Here is a 23,631-nt window from a genome sequence, read left to right on the forward strand (position 1 = left end):
TGCTTGGTTGCGCACTTCTAATGTAAATCTATGGCAGCACCCAAGGGCTTGAATTTTCGAGCTCTCCCTGTAGATTTTGCAGTGATGTAGTGTCCCCATGAGTGACAGAACACTGAGCCAATCACGGTGCAACTAAAGAACATTACCAACCTCGACGCTTCACATTTTCCACTGGCTGCTCCACCACCACAGAAATCACTGAGCTAGGCTGAAACACCTGCATTTTGAAGCTGCCTCAAGAAAGCAAAAAGAGACCATGTCTGTATGCAGCTTTATTTTTTTCACAATGTTTGTAAACTGATTTGTGACACGTATTCATGCCAAAATAACACGCACCCCCAAAAAAAAAAATATATATATAAATCAACTAAACAGCTGGGGCTCGCCGCTGTCTGTCAGTGAGACCAGGGAATCCATAAATACAAAGTAATGCAGCAATATCTCTTTAAATGGGTATGTGTTGACTTGACTGACACATGCCTATTTTATATCTCTCACTTGCGGTGAATGTATATTCAGCTTGGTCACAATAGGACATGTCAGGTGAAGAGCAGGATAATCTAACAGATTAGCACAACATTGTCGAAACACTTAAATCTACAGGATGTGCAAAAAACAAAACAATTGACCCGTTCACACATTAGGCAGCCGATATATGATCTGAAAGCATGTCAGACATCAAACTGCAGGATGTGGTATGCTACGTTGCTGTTAGTATCAGTGAGTCACATAGAAAGAGTCTTTCTGTTAACATAGACAATTCCCATAACAATCGGAAGTGGAGACACAAAAGAAGAGAAAAACAGACATTTGGTGAGAAAGAGCTCATGAGAACAGTAGCCTACAAAATGCACATAATTGCACACTATTTAATTGCACTGATGTTTCTGTCAGATGCAATGAACAGAAATGCACAACTACCAACTTGGCAAATAAACGCAAATAATGGATTGCTCAGACAGACGTCTGAAAATATATCTGAAATCTAGCCAAAAACAGTAAGTAAAGACCATTCCATTAGTGAGAACAGACAGTAGGCCTAACTGCGTAGACACTCTAAAGGTAAATCATTACCACAATTGCAGAATCACTTCTTCCATTCCCTTCAATGTTACAGTTTCCCTTTAAAGTCGACATGGCCTGGAGAGCTGCTCGAGTAGATGAACTGTGGGTCAGCAGTAAGCCTGTGCTGTGGACACACATGCTGGTGGTGGTGATGGTGGTGCCTTCTATTGTCCCTGGCTGGTGTGTAGTGCTTTTTGGTCTGTAGGAAAACATAGAGATGTTTAAATTCATATTCACACTCATCTTAGACTTCATCCAAAATGGTGGGGTTAGTGGGCATGGGCAAAGGCACGGTTTTATAGGCCCTCCTCTTGGCCGGCAGAGACAAAATGTTGCTGTTTTAAAGCTAATTTCCTGCAATTCTACACATTTTGTCATGGGACTGAGAGAATTTTTAGTTTTAAAGATAATTTCCTGCAATTATATACATTTAGCCTTGACCTAAGTTCTTATGCTATCTGGAATGACTCAAACATGACAAAGAAATCATTCGGGGGACCCAGCCCATGACATTTTTGGAATTTCAGATTCTCCCTGAGAATGGTGATTGTTAGTTCTCAAAGATAATCTTATTTATTGAAAAATGTATTGCTCCAATATGTTTAATGTTACACTGAAAACGTTTTTACCATCCCGAAAAGTATTATAATTACTACTTGAATGTTTTTGCAGTGGCAAATATAAGGGAAACATTGGCTTACCCGTGTGCATCGCCACATCAGAGCTCCAATGAAGAGGAAGAAGATGACGATGAAGGCCGTCCAACTCAGCACAATCAAGATGAGTTCCATGATGGTCTGACCGCCACCACAGCCCTTCTCTGGATCTCTCTCTGTATGGAGGGGAGAGGGAATTATAAGAAGTGGTTCAGCTTCATGTCTTCTTGAAAAACTCTAGGCCCTCATTATAGCCCTTTGACTCTGACCCAGAGTTTTTCCTGGCCTGGTTAACTGCTCAGGGAAAACTCATTCAAAAGAAATTCAAAGGAATATGGTGAGTCCATATTTCACATATTGGAACACAATACCTGACATATTGTGCACTAATCATGATCATAGCTTGTACTAGCACATTAAAACCACTTACATCAGTTGTGGTATGTCGTTGAAATAGTAGAGATTGATATTTTTACACCGCATCATAAAAAAGTGTGGAACAGACAGTTCTAGAATAATGATTGGATACCAAGTCTTTGTTAATCCAGGAAGAGAAAGACAATCTGAATGAAAAATGGAATTCACCCTAACCCTGATGAATAACATTTCTTCTTCTTCTTCTTTAATAAAAATAATAATATTTGTACCTCTGACAATGATGATGGTGCCATTACTGTGCCGCTGTACCAGCACTTTCCCTTTGGTATCGTAGTACCTCCAGCTGCAGTAGTAACTGTCTGTGTCCTCCACCCCAAGCTGGGACAGTCTCAGTGTGAACTGACAGCACCGCTTGACCTCCTGGTCCTGGTCTGACACCACTGTGACCCGACCTCTGAACCCATTATGGATTGTGGTCCTACCGACTGCTCTGTCAGCTATCGACAAGTACAGCACATCTCTGTTGTTGTGGAATCGACCCCTGAGGTAGAGGCCTGTGGGGTCCGGTAGCGATGTGGAGCAGAGGATCTCGACCGAGGAGTTGACCTTCATCAGAGCTACGGCACTGGGGCTCTGGGAAACTTGCAGGGAGAGAGATAGATAGACAGGGGCCCAGGATTTAGACATATTGTTATTATGAAGACAAGAATGCCACCTTGGTCCTCCTTTTTTTTGTCTGACGGTTAATTGTCCATTTAGGGTCAACTAAAAACTCACTTACCTGTCCAGGTGAGCACTGCAGGGCTGCAGAGGAGTCCCAGCACACATCTCCACAACAGAACATCCATCCTGCCGACTAGGTACCAGCTGCATTTATCAGAGAGCTCCACACACTCTTCCACACGCGCAAAAAACTCACAACTGACTGGTGAACTGTCTTTTGGCAGGGTAAAATGGTGAACAACTGAATAAATGGATAGAGAAGAGTTTCCTCTGTTGACTTGTTCACAGGAAGTGTTGTGGTTATTTTCTGCTGACGGGTACTCTATGTGCTGTGATAACTGAAATGTACATTATTGTTGGAGATAATAATTCGGCACAAGACAACAAGTTCTATATGAGAGAAATAACATATTTCCAAACGTTTATTTGTACACAAATCATTAACATTTTATATTCATTAAAAAAACATGAGTCCCAGAAAATTACGTCAGAGTTTAGGCTAAAACTAAAAACAAGTTTAGCTTAGTAGTTATGAAAACAATGCTTGTGAGAATATTACAGAATATAACAACATCAATGTATATATAGACCAAAACCAACTCCCTTTGTAAACAATCTTTAGGGTTATGAAAAGGGTTCTACCTGGAACCAGAGTTAGTGAAAGGGTTCTCCTATGGGGATGGTTCTGGATAGCACCCTTTTTAGCACCCTTTTTTCTGTGAAAGACGATAATTAGTGATTTCACTAAGTGATTCCACAAATGTTGGTGCAAAACTAATTTAGGTGCTAAAGTGAGTAGTGTTTTATTGGTATGGAATGCATCTGACATACAGCAACATAGCAGAGGTCAACGTGGAGTTCATTTCGAAAGAACCAACAAGACAACTGGCTCACGCTGAATGTTATGCAGGCACCAAGGTAACGGCCTCTCTTGAACCTTCAGGGCTCTCATCAGTGTTGTTGTTGCTCTGGGTCAGAGAACTCTTGAGTCGTTCCATCAATCTTCTGCCAGAACGAGAAGTTTTTAGAAACAATAGAACGCCCAGAACAGCGACGACGCTGATGATAACAACCAGAGCTGACCATACAGGAGCTTGTTGCTTTCTCCAGTTGTCAGCACGTTTCACTGAGAAAATAAAGATAAGTTTGCTGTGAACACACAGAATAATCACAAACGTCACAGTACAAAGCCCTATATTGAATTTATATAGGAATATTGTATTATCACATTTAATAATTACTAAAGCTTTTCCTGGTCATATCACATGATCGGGAAAAACTCAGGGCCCATTTAACCCTAGTCAATATAGACTGGTCACTGTCCGGTAAAGCATAGCATATCTTACCGGACAGTAAATTGACACAGGAGTAGTTGATGCAGTGCTTTGTGCTTTAGCATTGTACTCACCAGTATCTGCAACAGTGAAAAAGCTTGTTGTCCCTAAACCAATCCCACAGTTTGTGCCAATGGAAAAAGTGTAATTACCCTCATCAGCTTCTGTAACATTTTCTTTCTTATAATAGCAGTGTGGTGCTTCCGTTTCTTTCATGTGACAGTCTTTTATACAATTCAGTAGTACATTATCTGAATACTTCCATGCAAACCATTCAGTAACACATGTTGTGTCATTTGTGGTCCCCTTCGTCCCATGTTTGATAGTTTGTATGGCAGTGTAATCCACTGTACAGCACAGTGTCAGTTGCTGGTCTTTTGAAACCGATATATTGTCACACGTTACTGTAACCCCTGGAAAACAAAAAGGATATCAATGAATAAAAGGATATCAATGGATGACATCAGTATGATAAATATGCTCATATATATACAATGATAAAAGTGGACATTCACATGTTCATTATCATATATAACAATGCTGTATTATATTGTATTATATTGTACCAAAACAAACATAATTTCACCTAAGTTTGCAGTTTGAAATTTACCTTGTCCTTGTGGAGTTCCCAAAACCAGAGACAGAAACAACAGAAGCATTTTGCCAGTGAGTTATCTGTCTTAAAGCACAAAGAAAAAAGACCACAACACATGACTAACTTAAAGAGTATATGTACAGTGCCTTGCAAAAGTATTCATACCTCTTGGATTTCTTCACATTTTATTGTGTTACAAAGTGGGATTAAAATTGATTTAATTGTACAACTAAATACTCTGTCATGTCAAAGTGGAATATATATACAGTACCAGTCAAAAGTTTGGACATACCTACTCATTCAAGGGTTTTTATTTATTTGTACTATTTTCTACATTGTAGAATAATAGTAAAGACATCACAACTATGAAATAACACATGGAATCATGTAGTAACCAAAAAGGTGTTAAACAAATCAAAATATATAATAGATTTTAGTAGCCACCCTTTGCCTTGATGACAGCTTTGCACAATGGGCATTCTCTCAACCAGCTTCACCTGGAATGCTTTTCCAAAAGTTTTGAAGGAGTTCCCACATATGTTGAGCACTTGTTGGCTGCTTTTAATTCACTCTACGGTCCAACTCATCCCAAACCATCTCAATTGAGTTGAGGTCGGGTGATTGTGGAGGCCAGGTCATGAAAGTGACAAACTGACACATTTTCATGTGTCCCGCAGTTCGACAGGTGATAACGTTAGACCCGATGATGTGTTTCTGCGCATGAGTTTAGCTAGCCAACGTTGCCATGACATCACCTACAAGTGTGATCAGGGATTTCTAATTGTGTCAGCCCTAGTCCCAGAGTACACCAAAATATTTTCAAGTTTATGCAGTTTCCTCTCTCCATAGCCTCAGTGCCAAAGAAACACCCACAGTTCAGCTGAATTCACCATCAAACACAGACTCTAAAGGTCATTCTGAGAAAGAGACCCTGAGCGTAACCATGAGATGTCACCTCGAAGTCAGGTGAATAATAAATCCTGACACACACACACACACACACACACACACACACACACACACACACACACACACACACACACACACACACACACACACACACACACACACACACACATGATCTAAATAGTACATATAATAATGCACTTACAAGCTCGCAGCCTCTGGAGGTTCTTCTGTCCAATAAATCCATACAATGCAGTGTCCCAGGTTATAACTGTGGGAGAAGTGAGTGGGTGGAGAGAGTGGATATTCCACTTTTAACTTTCCCTATCTTTACTGAGGCAATCTGCAAATTATATGGATCTCATTGGAGGAGGTACCTTAAACAAATCAAATGCCAACAGGATGCAGTATTACACTGTCACGATGTCTCTCTCTGACAGGTCTCGACAGGTTTTAAGATGAGCACTGAGGGTGGACAAAGCCTGAATAGTTTTTTCCTGTTTTCACTAGACTTTTTATTGGGCTCAATCAACATTCCCAATCACATGTTTGTAGGGGCTGTATTTGTATTGAATCCTGCCAAAGCAGCAGCTACTCTGCCTGGGGTCCAGCAAAATGAAGGCAGTTTATACCATTTTAAAAACATTACAATACTCACAGATTTCACAACACACGGTGTGCCCTCAGGCACCTACTCCAACACTACCACATATCTACAGTACTAAATCCATGAAGAGTCAAGGTCGTCAAAACTAGGGCCTGTAGGACCTGCCCTGTTGATAGTGTTGTTAAGAAGGCAGAGCATCACTTTACTAGGGACAGACTTCTCCCCATCTGAACTACTACTGCATCAATAAAAAAGAAAACACAACCAGCTTTAGTGTAGTCAATGAAAACAAAAGCTCATGACAAACTCATCGGAAACAATATGTAGTATGCACTGCTGAGACAAAGCAACAAACAGTAAAAGCAAACATGGACTTATATATGGTCAAATCTGTTTACAGTTTGAAAGGAAAATAAACTAAACCAGACTTTCCTGATTCCCAAAATAGAATACACACTGTACAAGAAAGAGGGTTTATCTGGGCCCTGCTCCAATATCCAGCCACAGCAGCATACTATTTACAGGTTTACTGCCATCCTCTGGTTGCATTTTTATTTCAATATATACACTCACAGACATCACTCCAACACAAACACTCACTCCATCATTTGCTCACTCACACATAATATGCACATACATTTTATACTGACTCTACACACCCACTCAGGTGCAAGCTGCAGCTACACTGTTCATCTTATATCCTGTTGCCTATTCCCCTTACCCCTATAGATATCTACCTCGATCACACCAGCATCCCTGCACATGCAAATATGGTATTGGATCTGATTTTTTAAATATTTCCTGTATATTATATGCTTACTTAGTGTGTTTCATATTTCTCATGTTTTTTTTTCTCCTAGTAATACATGATTCATTATTGCATTGTTGGGTTTTGAGTTTGCAAGAAAGGCATTCAACTGTACTTGTGACATTAAAACGTGCAACTATAGTTTACAGAGGTGAAAGAGCCCTAGCCTGCACTCCTAAAATGCAACCTTTGCATCACTTTATGTTTGTCAGAACAGAGGTGGATGATTTGTTGGGTTTTCCACACATTTTCAAAATCCTAGGATCTAGAGTCTATAGCATTCTAGAGAGAGAGAGAGAGAGAGAGGGGCTAAGGGATATATTCTCAGTCCCATTTCAGAATGTATTCAAATCAGACTGATCTCCAGGTCAGAATTGTTTTAATGCTCATCAATCAATATGACACAGACACTATATGGTCAAATAAAACAATAACCTTAAAAGGGCCAATCTGTGATTGGTACATTCACTTTTGGACATGTAAATGGATTGATGTGTACCCAATAACTATTGAAAAATAGAACTTAGAAATGCCTCATGCTTAGATCAACGGTTGTACCCCATCAGAACCCTAAATATGAGCTTGTTTTATTCATTTGTTTGTAAACAATGTGAATATGAAGAAGAAAAAACATGTTATTCACTGTGTATTCATTCCTCGTGTCACTAATTCTGTTTTATATCTTTAACTCTGCATTGTTGGAAATGGACACGTAAGTAAGCATTTCACTGTTTGTCTACACCTGTTGTTTACGAAGCATTTGGCTAATAACATTTGATTTGTTATGGTTAAAACTATAATTTTTAAATCATAAATGGTCAGTCTCTCTTCAGGTCCCTCTTGAAAAAGAGGAATACAATGAGAAAAAAACCTGTATTAATAAAGGGTAAACAAAATAAAAAATAAATGAAAAAGTCTCAATAGCTTGTCTATGAATTTGAGAGTGGTTATATTTCTCCATCCCACAGCCATTTACCAAATTGATTGCAGTGATTGTTACATGGATGAACACACGCAATGCAAATGGCAGTCACAACAGCACTATCAGCATTATTAGTGAGAAGATCTAGCATTTTCAATCAATTGATTGATCATTTTGGAATCACAGGAGACAAAACACCATGTACATTTCACAGTTGAAACAAGTACACCTGGTTTTATGTTGAACATTTTGGGTATTTTTACTCCTCTGAAATGCAATAGTACTAAGGCATCTAGATATTCTTACAGGCTTAACATTCAGTACATGTTAACAGGACACATTTGTGTGAGTTTTTCAGCTTCATCCCCTTGGATCGAATATTATTCCTCCCAGGGTTACTGCTCCTTTGGCTGGCAGATGAAATGTTGTCCATCCTGCAAATGTGTCCCTCTGGATTAAATGTTGTGGTCCGTCACATAATTGATTCGCGCTGGAATCTAGCCCACATATTTGGCACTAGCGTCCTTTTCCCATATCTTTGTTTCCCCCTCCATGGTGTGAGAGCACAGTGGACCAGCCTCCACAGCAATGAAACAGATGGAACAACAGCACCACCTTGTGGCATATTGTAGTCCAGAACGAAGTCTTTCTGGGATATACTGGTCCAGTCTTTTCCATAGATGATCCTTTAGGCAGGGTGCAAAAGACCACAAAAGCAACATCCTGGTCCTCTGGCCATCCCCACCTATACAATGGTACCTATGGGAAGCATTGTAATGGTCCTTAGAAAAGAAAGGGTCAGTGTCCTGATTACCCCTCATATTGGGCTTTTGGATGTTGAGGTGTGTTGGAGTTTTCTGTGTGTGTGTGCGTACGAGAGGTGTGTGTGTGTCTCTCACCACTGTATGTGCGGGGGCTTTGTGTGTATCAGTGTCTGGCTGGGGCTCTGCTGTGTGTACTGTGTGTGTAGGAGTGTGTTGGCGTGCGTTGAGTCCTGTCCCTCCAGCCAGTCCTGGTAGAGAAAGTGTAGGCCAGGGTTGGTGTCAGGCAGCCTGACTGGTAGACTGCTGTAGGCCTCCTCCATCTGCTGAACCAAGGCTTTGTCCACCCGGCCTCCTGTCTCTCCCTGCGCCTGCCCACGACCACTCACACAACCTGGGGAGAGAGAGGGAAGAGAATAGAAGAGGGGGAGGCAGAGAGGAGAGAGAGAGAAGATGGGAGAATGAAGGGTTAACATTCATTGGGACAATAAAGATCACACTAAATTACTACATGAATTCAGCTTCCTCAGTTACATTTTTTACACTTGCAGCGGTGGATTTAAGTTCAATGGCAGCCTAGTCTGGGGTTACTCAATTGTAAAAAAATATATATTTTGTGCAAGAATTTCTAACACAGGTTTTCACAATTCCCTCGTCGCATTTACCCAAAACCAAATCAGAACTAGGAAGTAGATGTGACTGACAGGTGGCTGGGCCAATGGGTTACCTCCGGGGCAGGAGAGCACTTCCACCAATTGGTAGGGGACGTGTCCTTTCCTCATGCGATGGACCAGGGTCTGGATGTTCCTGAAGCCGTAGACGGATGCAAACTGCAGCAGCACCTCTCCATCCCGCTCCAGACACACCTCCTGAAAGTCACGGTTCCTAGAGGGAAGAAGGGGGAGACAGAATGAGAGGGATATTTAAACTCACGTCCTCTTTTACAGCTTGCTTCCTCTACCCCCTTTCCTACCCCTCTGCTCTCATCCTTCCCTCTCCATCTTTCTCAGTTCAAGGACTTCAACTTCTCTCTCTGTCCCAGTCATCCCTCTTGCAACTTACCTGAGAGTCTTGTATGTGATCTCCTCTACATCCAGACTAAACAGTTCAGAAGCAGCATATTTGAAGATGTGTTCCAGGAAGCCCTCCGATCCTCTGCCCTGGTGTCTCACCAAGGCTGGATCCCCCGCCTCACCCAGGCTAACATGGAGACGAAGAAGAACGTGACACACTGAACCGAGTCACTGAACCGAACACACAGAAATACACTCACAGACACACACATAATAATAATAAACTATTTGTTTAGGGCTTTCAATACAATTAAATATGTACTTCATATCATAAAATAACAAAACAGAAGTGCTAACAAAGAAACTAAATATAGATTATTCAGTTGTTAGCAATTTTCAGCCAATCTTCAAACTTCCATTCTTGAGCAAAATTCTGGAGAAATTGGTTTTCAAATAGCTAAAAGAGTTTAGTGGCAACAGTATTTTTCTCTTGGTCCTTGTACTCTTAGATTTAAGTACTGCATTAGACACTGCTGACCATGATGTCCTTCTGGACAGACTGGAGAGGTGAGTTGGCCTCTCCGGTCCACTTCTAAATTGGCATAGGACCTATTTAACCGGTTGAGAGTTTGTCACCCTTGGTGAACATAAGTCAGAGAGAATACATATCACATGTGGCGTACCAAGGTTAGATTTAGAGTCCGGTACTGTTCAGTTTATATATGTTACCCCTTGGCAGCATTATCAGAAAGCATTGATTTTCACTGCTTCGCACACAATACACAGCTTTACATTTCTGTGTCACCAGAGGAATTTAGCTCCGTGGATAAACGATTAGACTGTATTAGTGATTTAAATACTTCCTCCAGCTAAATCAAGACAGAAGTAATTATTGTTGGAGCCAAAGCACAGAGAGATAATTATTTTTTAATTCACTAAGCAAGTCAGTTAAGAACAAATTCTTATTTACAACGACGGCCTACCCCAGCCAAACCCACATGACGCTGGGCCAATTGTGCGCAGGCCTATGGGACTCCCAATCACGGCCGGACGGAATACAGCCTGGAATCGAATCAGGGACTGTAGTGACGCCTCTTGCACCGAAATGCCGTGCCTTAGACCTCTGCACCACTCGGGAGCCCGCACTCTAAACGCATATTTTAATTAATGGGCAATAAAGATAAAACACCAGGTAAAAAACCTAGGTGTTATTTTAGATTCTGAACTCAATTTTGAATCCCACATTAGGAATGTGACCAAAAGAGCTTTTACCACAGTGCCATGGTGCAGCCATTTCTCTCTCAGGCTGATACAGAGAGACTCATCAATGCTTTTATTACAAGCAGGCATGACTACAAGAAAGCCATTGGTCCTCTGAAAACATACAGAATTCTGCAGCACGGGTACTGACCAGACGGAGAGCACACATTACACCGGTTTTAAGGTCTCTGCACTGGCTGCCTGTGAGTTTTACAATTCATTTTAAGATTCTCCTATTGGTTTTTAAATCAATCCACGATTGTGCACCCAAATACATGTCAGACATGCTTTTAAGTTATGTACCCTGTAGGTCCCTCAGTTCCTCTGGCACTGGCCTTTTAACTATCACAAAGCCTGGGACCAAGAGGCGTGGAGAGGCAGCCTTCAGTTATTATGTCCCCAGCCTCTGGAATAGCCTGAGGGGGGCTGAAACTGTGGACATATATAAAAGAGATCTTAGAACACATCTTTTTAGCTTTGCTTTTCCTTAGGGTGCTTTTTAGTTGTTCAGTTTGTCTTTCTTTTGTTTAATGTTTGTTGTGTAGTAAAACATTTCAGCTTTTATTAATTTATTATTTTATTTGTTGATTCCATAAAGCACATTGCGTTGCATTCCATGTCTGAAATGTGCTGTATAAATAAAGCTTGATTTGATTTAATTGATTAGGAGGAAGGACACACACACACACACCACCTCTTCACTGAGTAATGAGTCCCACATTGAGCAATGACACAAACTTCCTGATAAGAGGCCAGTGAAAAGTGAAACACTCACACGTGGTCTAGAGGGACGGAGTCTAGGTCTGCTAGTGACACCTTCATCTGCTCCATCATGTGGAACACCTCCCCTGGAACACACACACGGATTTACAGTCTTACATTACAAATGATAAAACCTACAGGTTTACAGTATAAACACGAATGACATCCCTCACTGTCTGATGTTTCTCAAATTCTGGGGATAGAGAAGGGGTAATGAAGTGGGTCTAGGTATAGGAGACAGGGAATTGAAAGAAAAGCTGGCATTGAGGCATCTTGTGTGAGAGGAGGTGGCTGGAAATGCGGAAAGGAAAAAAATAGTTCATGTAAAGAGAGAGAGAACGAGGTAAAGCAGATAGACATACCTCTCCCTGTCTGAGTCTGTAATAGTAACATGTTTCAAGCAGACCACCATAGTGTTCTTGGGCACAGGGACTAAGGTAACCTGCCTAAATGACTACCGACCTGTAGCACTCACCACTGTAGCCATGAAATTCATTGAAAGGCTGGTCATGGCTCACATCAACACCATTATCCCAGAAACCCTATACCCACTCCAATTCGCATACCGCACCAACAGATGATGCAATCTCTATTGTACTCCACACTGCCCTTTCACACCTGGAAAAAAGGAACACCTACGTGAGAATGCTATTCATCGACTACAGCTCAGCGTTCAACACCATAGTGCTCTCAAAGCTCATCACTAAGCTAAGGATCCTGGGACTAAACACCTCCCTCTGTAACTGGATCCTCGACTTCCTGACGGGCCGCCCCCAGGTGGTAAGGGTAGGTAGCAACACATCCTCCATGCTGATCCTCAACACGGGGGCCCCTCAGGGGTGCGTGCTCAGTCCCCTCCTGTACTCCCTGTTTACTCATGACTGCACGGCCAAGCATATCTCAAACACCACCATTAAGTTTGCTGATGACAACAGTGGTAGGTCTGATCACCGACAACGATGAGAGAGCCTATAGAGAGGAGGTCAAAGACCTGACCGTGTGGTGCAAGGACAACAACCTCTCCCTCAACCTGATCAAGACAAATAGGATGATTTTGGACTACAGGAAAAGGAGTACCAATCATGCCCCCATTCTCATTGACAGGGCTGCAGTGGAGCAGGTTGAGAGCTTCAAGATCCTTGGCATTCACATCATCAACAAACTAACATAGTCCAAGCACACCAAGACAGTCGTGAAGAGGGTACGACAAAATCTATATCCCCTTAGAAGACTGAAAAGATTTGGCATGGGTCCTTAGATCCTCAAATGGTTTTAAAGCTGCACCATCAAGAGCATCTTGACGGGTTGCATCACTGCCTGGTATGGCAATTGCTTGGCCTCTGATCACAGGGCGTGTATGGCCCAGTACATCACCGGGGCCAAACTTCCTGCCATCCAGGACCTCTATACCAGGCAGTGTCAGAGGAAGGCCCTAAAAATGGTCAAAGTCTCCAGCCACCCTAGTCATAGACTGTTCTCTCTGCTACCACACGGCAAGCGGTTCCGGAGTGTCAGTCTAGGTCCAAGAGGCTTCGAAACAGCTTCTACCCCCAAGCCAAAAGACTCCTGAACATCAAATAGCAACCCAGACTATTTGCATTGCCCCCACCCGCTCTTCTACACTGCTGCTGCTACTCTCTGTTATTATCTTGGCATAGTCACTTTAATAACTCTACCTACATGTACATATTACCTCGACACCGGCGCCCCCCACATTGACTCTGTACCGGTACCCCCTGTATATAACGCCGCTATTGTTATTTACGGCTGCTCTTTAATAATTTGTTATTCTTATCTCTTCAACAAGTTGTAGGTATTTTCTTAAAACTGCATTTTTGGTTAAGGGCTTGTAAGTAAGCATTGCACGGTAAGGTGTACCTGTTGTATTCGGCACGTGACAAGTAACATTTTATTTATACAGTGCCTTCAGAAATTATTCAAAACATTTGACTTTTTCCACATTTTGTTGTGTTACAACCTGAATTTAAAATGTATTAAAATTGAGAATTTGCATCACTGGCCTACACACAAACCTCATAATGTCAAAGTGGAATGACGTTGATTTTTTTTGGAGGGGGGGGGGAAATCACACGTTAATTACACATGAAAACTGAAATGCCTTGAGTCAATGAGTAAGCCCTTTGTTATGGCAAGCCTAAATAAGTTCAGGAGTAAAAGCGTACTTAAAAAGTCACATAATATGTTGCATGGACTCCGTGTGCAATAATAGTGGTGAACATCATTGTTGAATGACGACCTTATCTCTGTACCCCACATTATTTGTAAGGTCACTCAGTCGAGCATTGAATTTGAGACATTCAACCACAAAGAACAGGGAGGTTTTTCCAATGGGTCGTAAAGAAAGGCGCCTATTGGTAGATGGGTAAAAATACAAAAAAGCAGACATTGAATATCCCTTTGATCATGGTGAAGTTATTAATTACACTTTGGATGGTGTATTAATAAACAGTCACTACAAAAGATACATTGTAGTGACTGTGTATTTCCTAACTCGGTTGCCGGGGAGCAAGGAAACCGCTCAGGGACTTCACCGTGAGGCCAATGGGGCCACGAGGCCAGTTTAATGGCTGTGATGGGGGAAAAAACAGGATGAAAAGAAAACATGTACAGAATAAAATATATTCCAAAACATGCATCCTGTTTGCAATAAGGCACTAAAGTAAAACTTCAAAAAAATGTGTCAAAGAATTTATTAACTTTATGTCCTGAATACAAAACGTTATGTCTGGAGCAAATCCACACAACACGTCACCGAGTAGCACTCCTCATATTTTTAAGCATGGTTGTGGCTGCATCATGTTATGGGTCTGCTTGTCAAAAAAAAATATGATTCAGACCCTTTACTCAGTACATCTGTATTTGGGGAGTTTCTCCCATTCTTCTCTACAGATCCTCTCAAGCTATGTCAGTTTGGATGGGGAGCGTCCCTGCACATCCATTTTCAGGTCTCTCCAGAGATGTTCGATCGGGTTTAAGTCCGGGCTCTGGCTGGGCCACTCAAAGACATACAGAGACTTGTCCCGGAGCCACTCTGTTGTCCTGTTGGAAGGTGAACCTTCACCCCAGTCTGAGGTCCTGAGCACTCTGCAGCAGGTTTTCATCAAGGATCTCTCTGTACTTTGCTCCGTTCATCTTTCCCTCGATCCGGACCAGTCTCCTAGTCCCCGTCGCTGAAAAATATCCCCACAGCATGATGCTGCCACCACCATGCTTCACCATGGGGATGGTGCCAGGTTTCCTCCAGGTTTCCACTTGGCATTCAAGACAAAGAGTTCAATCTTGGTTTCATCAGACCAGAGAATCTCATTTCTCATGGTCTGAGAGTCTTTAGGTGCCTTTTGGCAAACTCCAAGCGGGCTGTCATGTGCCTTTTACTGAGAAGTGGCTTCTGGCCACTCTACCATAAAGGCCTGATTGGTGGAGTGCTGCAGAGATGGTTGTCTTTCTGGAAGGTTCTCCCATCTCCACAGAGGAACTCTGGAGCGCTGTCAGAGTGACCATTGGGTTTTTGGTCACCTCCCTGACCAAGGCCCTTCTCCCCAATTGCTCAGTTTGGCCAGGTGGCCAGCTCTAGGAAGAGTCTTGGTGGTTCCAAACTTTTTCCATTTAAGAATGATGGAGGCTATTGTGTTCTTGGGGACCTTCAATGCTGCAGAAATGTTTTGGTACCCCTCCCCAGATATGAGCCTCGACACAATCCTATCTCTGAGCTCTACAGGCAATTCCTTTGATCTCATGGCTTGCAGCACTGTCAACTGTGGGACCTTATTAGACAGGTGTGTGCCTTTCCAAATCATGTCCATCAATTGAATTCATCACAGGTGGACTCCAATCAAGTTTTAGAAACAAATCAAGGATGATAAATGGAAAGAGGATGTACCTCAGCTCATTTTCGAGTCTCATAGCAAAGGGTCTGAATACTTATGTAAATAATGTATTTATGTTTTTAGATTTTGCTACATTTGCAAACATAAAAATAATAAACTGTTTTCACATTGTCATTTTGGGGTATTGTGTGTCATTTTATCAATTTTGGAATAAGGCTGTAACGTAATAAAATGTGGAAAAAGTCAAGGGGTCTGAATACTTTCCGAATGCACATTAGTGTTTTATTTTTCATAATTATTTTTACAAAAAAAGTTGTAATTATTCTTCCACTTTGACAGAGTATTTTGTGTAGACTGTTGACACACAAAAAAGACAAATCCATTTTAATCCCATAAAATGTGGAAAAAGTCAAGGGGTGTAGAGGTAGAGGTAATGAGAGCATAGTACCGGATGTGAGGACACAGTCCACGTCTCTGCTCTCCAGGAGACTGTTGTAGAACTCCTCTCGCACTGCCTCCAGTTTCTTATCAAAGCATGGAGCCACCATAATATGGTAAAGCTTGTCTGGGCTCAGCTTCTACAAACACAAAGCAGACACCACTATTCACCTGCTGTGTGAGATGAGTAACATGGTTAAAACACATGAACAGTGTGGCATCAATCATTATTCACATGTTCTCATGAGTTTCATGTAATTGTATGGGATGGGTTGTTACGACACACAAATAGCGCTGACCTGTTGTTTGGTGAAATAGTCTTTGACCAGACAGCCCATGATCTGTTGAGGAGACCTGGCCGTACAGATGTGAGGAGTGACCAGACTGCCCAGAACACGCTCAGCGTACCGGATCCACCCTGAACAGAAATAGAATAATGAAATTGACTTGAGTCCTAAGCTTATGGTTTTATTATCCAAAGGGATGGGGTCAGAGAAAGGTGTAGAGCGAGCAAGACTGAAACTGAAACGAGTACACGAGAGAGCGTAAGTAAGCATTTCACTGTAAGGTCTACACCCGTTGTATTCGGTGCATGTGACAAAAACAATTTGATTTGAATGAGAGAGCAGGAGAGGGAGGGCGACTCCCCTCCTGAAAGGCCTATCTCCAGGGAAGGGAGTGGTGTGAGGCTGTGTCTGTATCTCTCCCTCCCAGCCCGGCTCCGCTATCTGTACTTTCAAATAGGAGCTAGGTCCAACCCTTAATACCCGTACCGTAATAATGCCACATATCCCTCAAACAGCACACACAAATGTTAAACTGAAACACAACAAAGATGCTTAATATTTTATACTCAGGTTGTGGTGTGTGTGTGTGTGTGCGCGCAGAGGGAAAGGAACAAGGAGATTGTGTAAATATTACCTGGACAGGAGGAGGTGAACATGGGTAGGGCCTGGCTATCATGGTGCCTCCTGCTGTACCTCTGGACAAAGTCTCTCTGGCTCTCCAGAATACTGAAGCCTGCTGCTAGAGTGGTATCAAAGACATACTGCACTCCTACAGACAGAGAGAGAGAAGAGAGAAGAAGGGAAGAGAATGATTCATCTGTTATGGTAGATACCAATGAATGTACCTCTCTCTCTCATATCTTTGAGGAAACTACAGGGCTTGTCTGGAATTCCCAGTCAACACAGAGACATAGATACTGTACATGCTCACTTACCCAGGCTCTTGAGGAAGCCACAGAGCTTGCGTGTGGCCTCAGGAATGTCCAGACCGTACTTGACAGCGAAGAAAGGCAGAGACTGGGGACACACTGACACCACCAGGACCTGGTGTTTGGACACATCACACTTCTGCAATGACAAAAAGAGGGAGAGAGGGACTTGTCAAACGTCGGCCGAGAAGAGAGAGACCATTTACCTGGCATCAACACTGAATGCCCCATACATTTCAGTGAAGTGAAATAAAACAATCAGTCTGCATGCCAGGCAAAGAGACCAGCAATAACAACCCACATTAAAACAGATCTGGCATGAGGTCATCTGGAAACTAAGTACAGCAAAGATAACACAATTGTTCCCCTTTCCTCTCAGACAGTATATACCCGTCTCTTTAGCTACTATTGAAGCCTTGACATCATAAAGCCTCTCAGATATCCACAAGTGCTTAGGGAGGCTAATCATGTGAGGTGTCCAGGTTTGTACTCATTAGTGACCACCTCAGCAAAAACATTTTGAAACGAAAAAGGGAAAACATCAGCTCTTATTAGATAAGTTCAAATAGTCCCTCCCCGTTTCAGTCCGTTTTCTTCCATTTGGTGCCTATTGAAGATGACCAAGGGAGCCTGGTCAGTGGTCCAGTAGTACCTTGTTGAGACCCAGGACGCGGGCAACCTCCTCCAGGTTCTGTTGGGAGATCTTTAGGCTCTCCTCCTCGGACACACAGCCCTCACAGGACAGACAGGCACTCAGCAACACCTGCTGCTTGAGGAGATGGGAGGAGGCAGGGAACTCTCCGTTGGCTACATCTTCCTCCGGAAGGGAACTACGGTCTTCATCACTCGGCTTCTTGTTGCACTGGAAATGACCAATCAACCAAAAAAAATCTATAAATGAATCAATGTTAGAATTGGACACAATATATGATGTTTGACTGTAACGGGCAAAAAGTAATGACCTCAAACAACTCGGTCAGATACGACTGGATGGACAATTTCAGTTGCAGAGACACTTGCACACTGCACAGTGAAACCACAAACATTCCATGGGCTTTACCTGTTTAGTGCAATTCTCACACTTCTCCTTGCGTCTTCTGACGTTCTCTTCAGACATTTTTCTGTGAAATGGCTGTGGGTTGGACTTCACACAAACACAGGATCAGTAAGCCATCCAGCTCTGGAATAGACCTGGAATCTTCACAACACTTCTACACATTTTCCTTGGACAACTGTGGTGCCAACTACTCTACGATCCAAACTAAAATGCTAGCATTTGTGTGTGTGGGTGTGTGACTCAACTCCACCCATCTTCTACATTATTAGCCCTGTCCTAACCAATCAGGATCATTCTTCTTATCTCAACAGCAGCATATAATAAAGATGGTAAACTGCAGACAAAACAGCTTCCATATCACAACAAAGCATACATAATTGCACCAAGTGTTTCAATAGGCAGGCAATAAAGCTTTATTTGTATAGGCTATGCCATGATAACTATTATGTTGAGGGAGAGCCAAAGAATGGACCCAAACCATCTGTGTGTGTCCTCCGAGAAGACTACTGTATTCAAAATGGGCTTACATAGTATACAGTAAATAAAGACAAAATAATCATCAATTATTATTATACATCATTCATCATCATAATTTATATAATAAATGCTAAATAAAGGCTGAAGCTTCTGTTAGAACATATAGGCCTATTATCAGGACCCAATATAAACAGCAATTTATTTAGCTATTTATATCCTGCTAAGGGTTAATTATCTATGATTATGCTTTAAATCTCTAAACAGTAATTGGAGGGAGAAAAACATTCCTTGCTTGGCAACTAATGTGCAATGTCTGGCATGGCTCAGATAACCTGATGCCTAAACCAGGCTCCATCATCAGCCATTAAATGTATTAGTTAAGAATGGTTCTATTAACAAAGGCTGAGGGTGTATCTCGGTTTGTTTATCCAGCTCGCTCTCTTCTTGTACATGAATCCACATGTAAGGAGATGAACAATTAATTGACCTACTGTGTGGAAAAACAAACATTCAATGTCGAAAGTCTTGGCTTTGTCCCTTCAAAATGTGGTATTTCTAATAAGATGAGAGATGCACCTAAATATTTTTGCACAAGGTGTACACCTCCAAAACAATGGTGTCAATGTTAACAGAAATGGATGAGAAGTGTGCATTCTCCGATGATGCACCTGAAACACTTGACACATTTGTTTTACAGATGTTCGTACACTATTAGATTTCGGAGAGATATGGAGGAGTACATACCGAGTAAAACTGGTCACTTTTTTGATACTTTGAACTCTTTGAAATGTAGAACTAACGTCATGATTTTGGTCAACGTTATATCCACAAAACCATATAAAAATTAAAAAAAATCAACCCCCTGCTTTAACGTGTTTTTGATATAATTTGTTTTAATTGAGTCTTAAAATACTAAATAATAAGAAAAGATTATCTAAAGTCCATTATTTTAACGAATTGTATTGTTATGTTTTGTGTGTCTTTCACGTTCTTGGCAATTATTTTACTCAATGACATCCGATTTTCCCGTATTTATTACATCACTGCACGCACTCACTCACTCACCCGTTGGACGTTTTCTACTAGTCTGACTTTATACAAATGACTTCAGACACCTTTCAAGCTGTTTCGTAAAGGAGAAATGGGGAGTTTGAGCCAGGGTAATATGTAGCGATGTTTACTCAGCAATATCTGAAGCGATTACGATACCACTGAAAGGCTATAATGGACAATATGCGACTCCGCGACGGTTTCTGTCACAAGACCGTCTGATGTAGAAATGAGTCGGGGGTTCCAGACCGATTTTCCAGACGGCTTAACATTAGAATTCGTGAACATTGAACTATAAAAGAACATGAGTGAATCCATTGAGCCCCGGTCAATCAAGGGCGCATGCGTAAAACCCGGTTCCCTTTGGGTGCGTCACGCGCCACACTTTTGGTGTAAATCAATGACTATATTCTAGTACTGTAAGACACTTCAAATCAAATATGACTGAGATGCGTGTTTTCTTCTTCTATGGGTTTGTGTTATTAAAATATCCGAGACAAGTTGTTAGAAATATTGTTTCCTCTACATTTTTTATCATGAGGGGGTGGATAAACTAGCTCAAGTCATCATCTAATCAGCATAGACGTAACCCGGAAGAAATCAACGCATTCCCACTGTGCGTTGTTACTGTAAAATTAAATGAATTGGGACTTCTCTAAAATGTTAGACATGTAACTGTCGCTATCACTAATTTGACACATTATTCAGCGTGTATCATTTTAGGATTCCATTTGAAAGTGTAAGGTAGGAGAGAAATGGATAGGCATATGGGGATACAATTATTTAATTTATAGGCGAGATGATGAATGAGTGATCGGCAACACTATGAATGTCCCGCCTACTTCCTGGATCATGCCCACTGTTTTTGAATGGCATTCAAAATTATATTAATCAAATTCATGAAAACGCAGTCATTGAAGATGTATGTAAAATTATATTCGTGGATTAATTTACTTATATCTGATGCCTTTCATGAACGTTTTCATTGTTTGTAATTGAATACCTTCATAACGAATAGAATTATACATATATCTTAAAATATATATTTCACAGGGACCTGCTGCGGACTGTGAGGCAGGTTGTTACTGTGAGTGAGTGGTTGGGGGGACCGGATGGGTGTGTGTGTGTGAGTTGAGAGAGCACTACAGCTACTGGCACGCGCGCACGTAGTGACATACATTGCAGAATAACTTATTCCCTTCCCTTTAATGTTACAGTTTTCCTCTAATGTAGACGTTGTCTGGAGAGCTGCTGGAGTAGATGAACTGTTGGCATCCCGAGTGGCGCAGCGGTCTAAAGCACAGCTTGCAATAATGATTATGAAAACTGAATTTAGCTTCCAACATCGTTACAAGTTACTACGATAATATTTGTCTCGGTAACATTATGGAAAAGGGGTTTACAATATAAATGGCAACTCCTCTTGCTGTGAAAAAAAGGAGCTTGTTTTCAGGCCTTTTGGGCACTTTATGAGTTGTCATTGGTCTGGAAATTTGCTTGACCTGGCAACCCTGCTCTTAGAGAGAAGGGGGATATCTGTCAGAAGTAAAACATAGCATTTTGTATTTCAGATCTGTTTCTCCATTTCCTCAACACGGACAATTTCCCTGTTTAAACATCCTGACTTCCATTCATCTGTGATCATTATTCATAACTTCAATATTGAACCAACATGGCCATGTTCTACTTCTGACATACATCCTCCCTCTTTCCTTGAAGTAAGCACATAATTACAAGAGTAAGCAATGGTTCTTTATATTATATAGCTTTTGCCTATCCATATTGTATAAAATTTGTTCATGTCTGCCTGTCGGTCTGTAAGATGGGGTATATGCAGGAAGAGGAGCACACCACCAACATGTTACACCTGAAGAGGTCGCCTGGGATCCGCTCCTGGTCGCTGCTCATAGGTAGGATCATGATGTGTGTGTGTGTGTGTATATTTACTGAGTTTATTTCTTTGAATGCAATGTCAGAAAATAAATTGCCCCAGCATTTGGTCCTTTTTCTGATTTCAGGTATTGCGTCCATTGGCCTGGCTGCTGCATACTACAGGTCTGGTACAACCTGATTTACAGGCATCACCAGTGCCAGCCTGTCCCGTCTTGAATCCGTCATCAATTACATAATTAAGACAGAATGGGGAAAAAAATGTCTGCCTGTCTCTCGTCCCCATTTTCTGGTCTTTCCAGACTGTATCCTGTGGAAGCTTTTCTACGTGACGGGCTGTCTGTTCGTGGCCATGCAGAACATGGAGGAGTGGGAGGAGGCAGTGTTTGATAAAACCAAGAAAGTGATAGAGCTGTAGACCTTCAGTCTGTATGGTCTGATTCTCACCATGTGTAGCAGAGGCCAGGAGAAAGGTGAGAAACATCACCTAATGTGTCCTGTATAGTACTTTCACATGGAACCTCCTTTACCAATAAGGGTAGATCAGATGGGATGAGTTTTACGATTGGAATCCAGTTAGCGCAGGGGTCTTCCAACAGGGTCTCTCCCTGTCTCCATCCTTCTATTGCTCCCTTCCATCTCCCTCACATACCCTCCCTCTCCTGTTGTCGCCCTTCCGTCACCTGCCCCATACCCTTCCTCTCCTCTCCTCCGGTCTCGGTCTTTCAGTGGTGATGGACATGAGGCACCTGCGTGACGTATGTGTTCAGGAGGAGAAGGTGCGCTACCTAGGGAAGGGATACCTGCTGGTGCTGCGACTGGCTACAGGTTTCTCCTACCCCCTCACACAGAGCGCCACCATGGGGGGACACAGGTGAGATAGGTCTATTATAAGACCCTAACATGGAAGATGTGTGTTAAAGGATCAGAATACAGGTTTCCCAGGATCTGAAAACATTGTAGAATATTTACTATAACAGTTCAAGAATGGCATGGAACAGAAGTAAAATTAGACAAATGTATTTAGTGTTGATTGTCAAAATATTCTTGCTGTCTATTTTTGATCACAACTAGTTGTTTGATCCTGTTCTTTCCCCCTCTCCATCAGTGATGTGGAGGCAGTGGCTTCGTTGCTCAAGCGTTTCCTGGGTCTGGAGGAGCTGCAGTGTCACTGGGAGCAGGAGGAAGAGGCAGTCAGGGAGGAAGATGAACTGAACCCCAGCACTGACTCCGGAGAAGAGGGTGACTCAGTGCAGTAGAAGGAAAAGAGATGAGGGGAAGCCACAGCAGACTTGAAATGCACCCAAATATATTTTACAGCATTTTGTAGTATCCCTGATACTATAAATTGCCTTAAATACACTTCAATGGTAGAGTTTTCCACAGAATATTTAAACAAAGTCATAGTTTGTGTTGCCTGTTCTTCAAAAACAATCATTACTGTATTAGACTCAACCCTATAATTACAGTGCCTTTCTATTTAAATGTAATCAGTGTGTGTGAAATACTCATTCAAAACATTCCCACAGTTTAGGGAACACAGTGTGTTTGAGACCTCCCAAGTGATAATCTTGGTCTAGTAGGATTGTCTCTACTCACTGCAACCATCCATCCATCTGAATGCATGTGACTGTAAACTATAATCAAGCATGGATTTCTAGGGATCAGTTAAGAATGTTTGCCTGTTTTTATGTTAAAGTAAATACTTGCATGTCTTTCAGCATTGATGGGTCCCATCACTAGGGTCAGAGAATCTGGGGAGGCAAAACCTCTAGAATGAACTTAATCTAACAGCTTCTACATCTGCATTGCCTGCTGTTTGGGGTTTTGGGCTGGGTTATGTATAGCACTTTGTGACATCTGCT

General features: G+C 41.9%; 3 protein-coding genes across 3 annotated transcripts; 1 reads left to right on the forward strand and 2 right to left on the reverse strand.

The window, feature by feature from the left end:
- Positions 1–266: 266 nt before the first annotated feature.
- Positions 267–6,020, reverse strand: LOC118357416 (uncharacterized). The gene is made up of 7 exons (XM_035734488.2): positions 5,863–6,020; positions 4,767–4,835; positions 4,231–4,569; positions 2,881–3,948; positions 2,369–2,740; positions 1,767–1,897; positions 267–1,264 (listed from the first exon to the last, which is right to left on the reverse strand). The coding sequence occupies exons 4-7, from the start codon at positions 2,945–2,947 to the stop codon at positions 1,112–1,114; spliced, it is 723 nt and encodes a 240-aa protein (XP_035590381.1). The 5' UTR covers positions 2,948–3,948; positions 4,231–4,569; positions 4,767–4,835; positions 5,863–6,020; the 3' UTR covers positions 267–1,111.
- A 1,414-nt stretch (positions 6,021–7,434) lies between these two features.
- Positions 7,435–20,174, reverse strand: narf (nuclear prelamin A recognition factor). The gene is made up of 12 exons (XM_035734486.2): positions 19,892–20,174; positions 18,353–18,436; positions 17,945–18,154; positions 17,299–17,431; positions 16,998–17,132; positions 16,376–16,494; positions 16,087–16,216; positions 11,804–11,876; positions 9,818–9,955; positions 9,483–9,640; positions 8,894–9,149; positions 7,435–8,753 (listed from the first exon to the last, which is right to left on the reverse strand). Exons 2-12 carry the CDS (start codon positions 18,407–18,409, stop codon positions 8,492–8,494), a joined length of 1,671 nt encoding a protein of 556 aa, XP_035590379.1. The 5' UTR covers positions 18,410–18,436; positions 19,892–20,174; the 3' UTR covers positions 7,435–8,491.
- Positions 20,175–20,503: 329 nt separating this feature from the next.
- Positions 20,504–23,178, forward strand: LOC118357417 (cytochrome b-245 chaperone 1 homolog). Its single transcript, XM_035734490.2, has 5 exons — positions 20,504–21,786; positions 21,895–21,931; positions 22,069–22,239; positions 22,496–22,640; positions 22,875–23,178. The coding sequence occupies exons 3-5, from the start codon at positions 22,215–22,217 to the stop codon at positions 23,023–23,025; spliced, it is 321 nt and encodes a 106-aa protein (XP_035590383.1). The 5' UTR covers positions 20,504–21,786; positions 21,895–21,931; positions 22,069–22,214; the 3' UTR covers positions 23,026–23,178.
- The last annotated feature ends 453 nt before the right edge of the window (positions 23,179–23,631 follow it).

The sequence above is a fragment of the Oncorhynchus keta genome, chromosome 24 (genome assembly GCF_023373465.1).
Source record: "Oncorhynchus keta strain PuntledgeMale-10-30-2019 chromosome 24, Oket_V2, whole genome shotgun sequence".
NCBI lineage: Eukaryota > Metazoa > Chordata > Actinopteri > Salmoniformes > Salmonidae > Oncorhynchus > Oncorhynchus keta.

Bases quoted from the DNA above. Each gene is read 5' to 3' on its own strand.
- LOC118357416 (XM_035734488.2), bottom strand. From the start codon at position 2,947: ATGGATGTTCTGTTGTGGAGATGTGTGCTGGGACTCCTCTGCAGCCCT. The intron at 2,741-2,880 runs GTAAGTGAGTTT...TCTCCCTGCAAG, and splicing joins TGCAGTGCTCACCTGGACAG to TTTCCCAGAGCCCCAGTGCC. The intron at 1,265-1,766 runs GTAAGCCAATGT...GTTTTCCTACAG, and splicing joins TGATGTGGCGATGCACACGG to ACCAAAAAGCACTACACACC.
- narf (XM_035734486.2), bottom strand. From the start codon at position 18,409: ATGTCTGAAGAGAACGTCAGAAGACGCAAGGAGAAGTGTGAGAATTGC. The intron at 18,155-18,352 runs GTAAAGCCCATG...GGTCATTTCCAG, and splicing joins GTGAGAATTGCACTAAACAG to TGCAACAAGAAGCCGAGTGA. The intron at 17,133-17,298 runs GTAAGTGAGCAT...CTCTGTCTGTAG, and splicing joins TGGCTTCCTCAAGAGCCTGG to GAGTGCAGTATGTCTTTGAT.
- LOC118357417 (XM_035734490.2), top strand. From the start codon at position 22,215: ATGTGTAGCAGAGGCCAGGAGAAAG. The intron at 22,240-22,495 runs GTGAGAAACATC...TCGGTCTTTCAG, and splicing joins TAGCAGAGGCCAGGAGAAAG to TGGTGATGGACATGAGGCAC. The intron at 22,641-22,874 runs GTGAGATAGGTC...CCTCTCCATCAG, and splicing joins GCCACCATGGGGGGACACAG to TGATGTGGAGGCAGTGGCTT.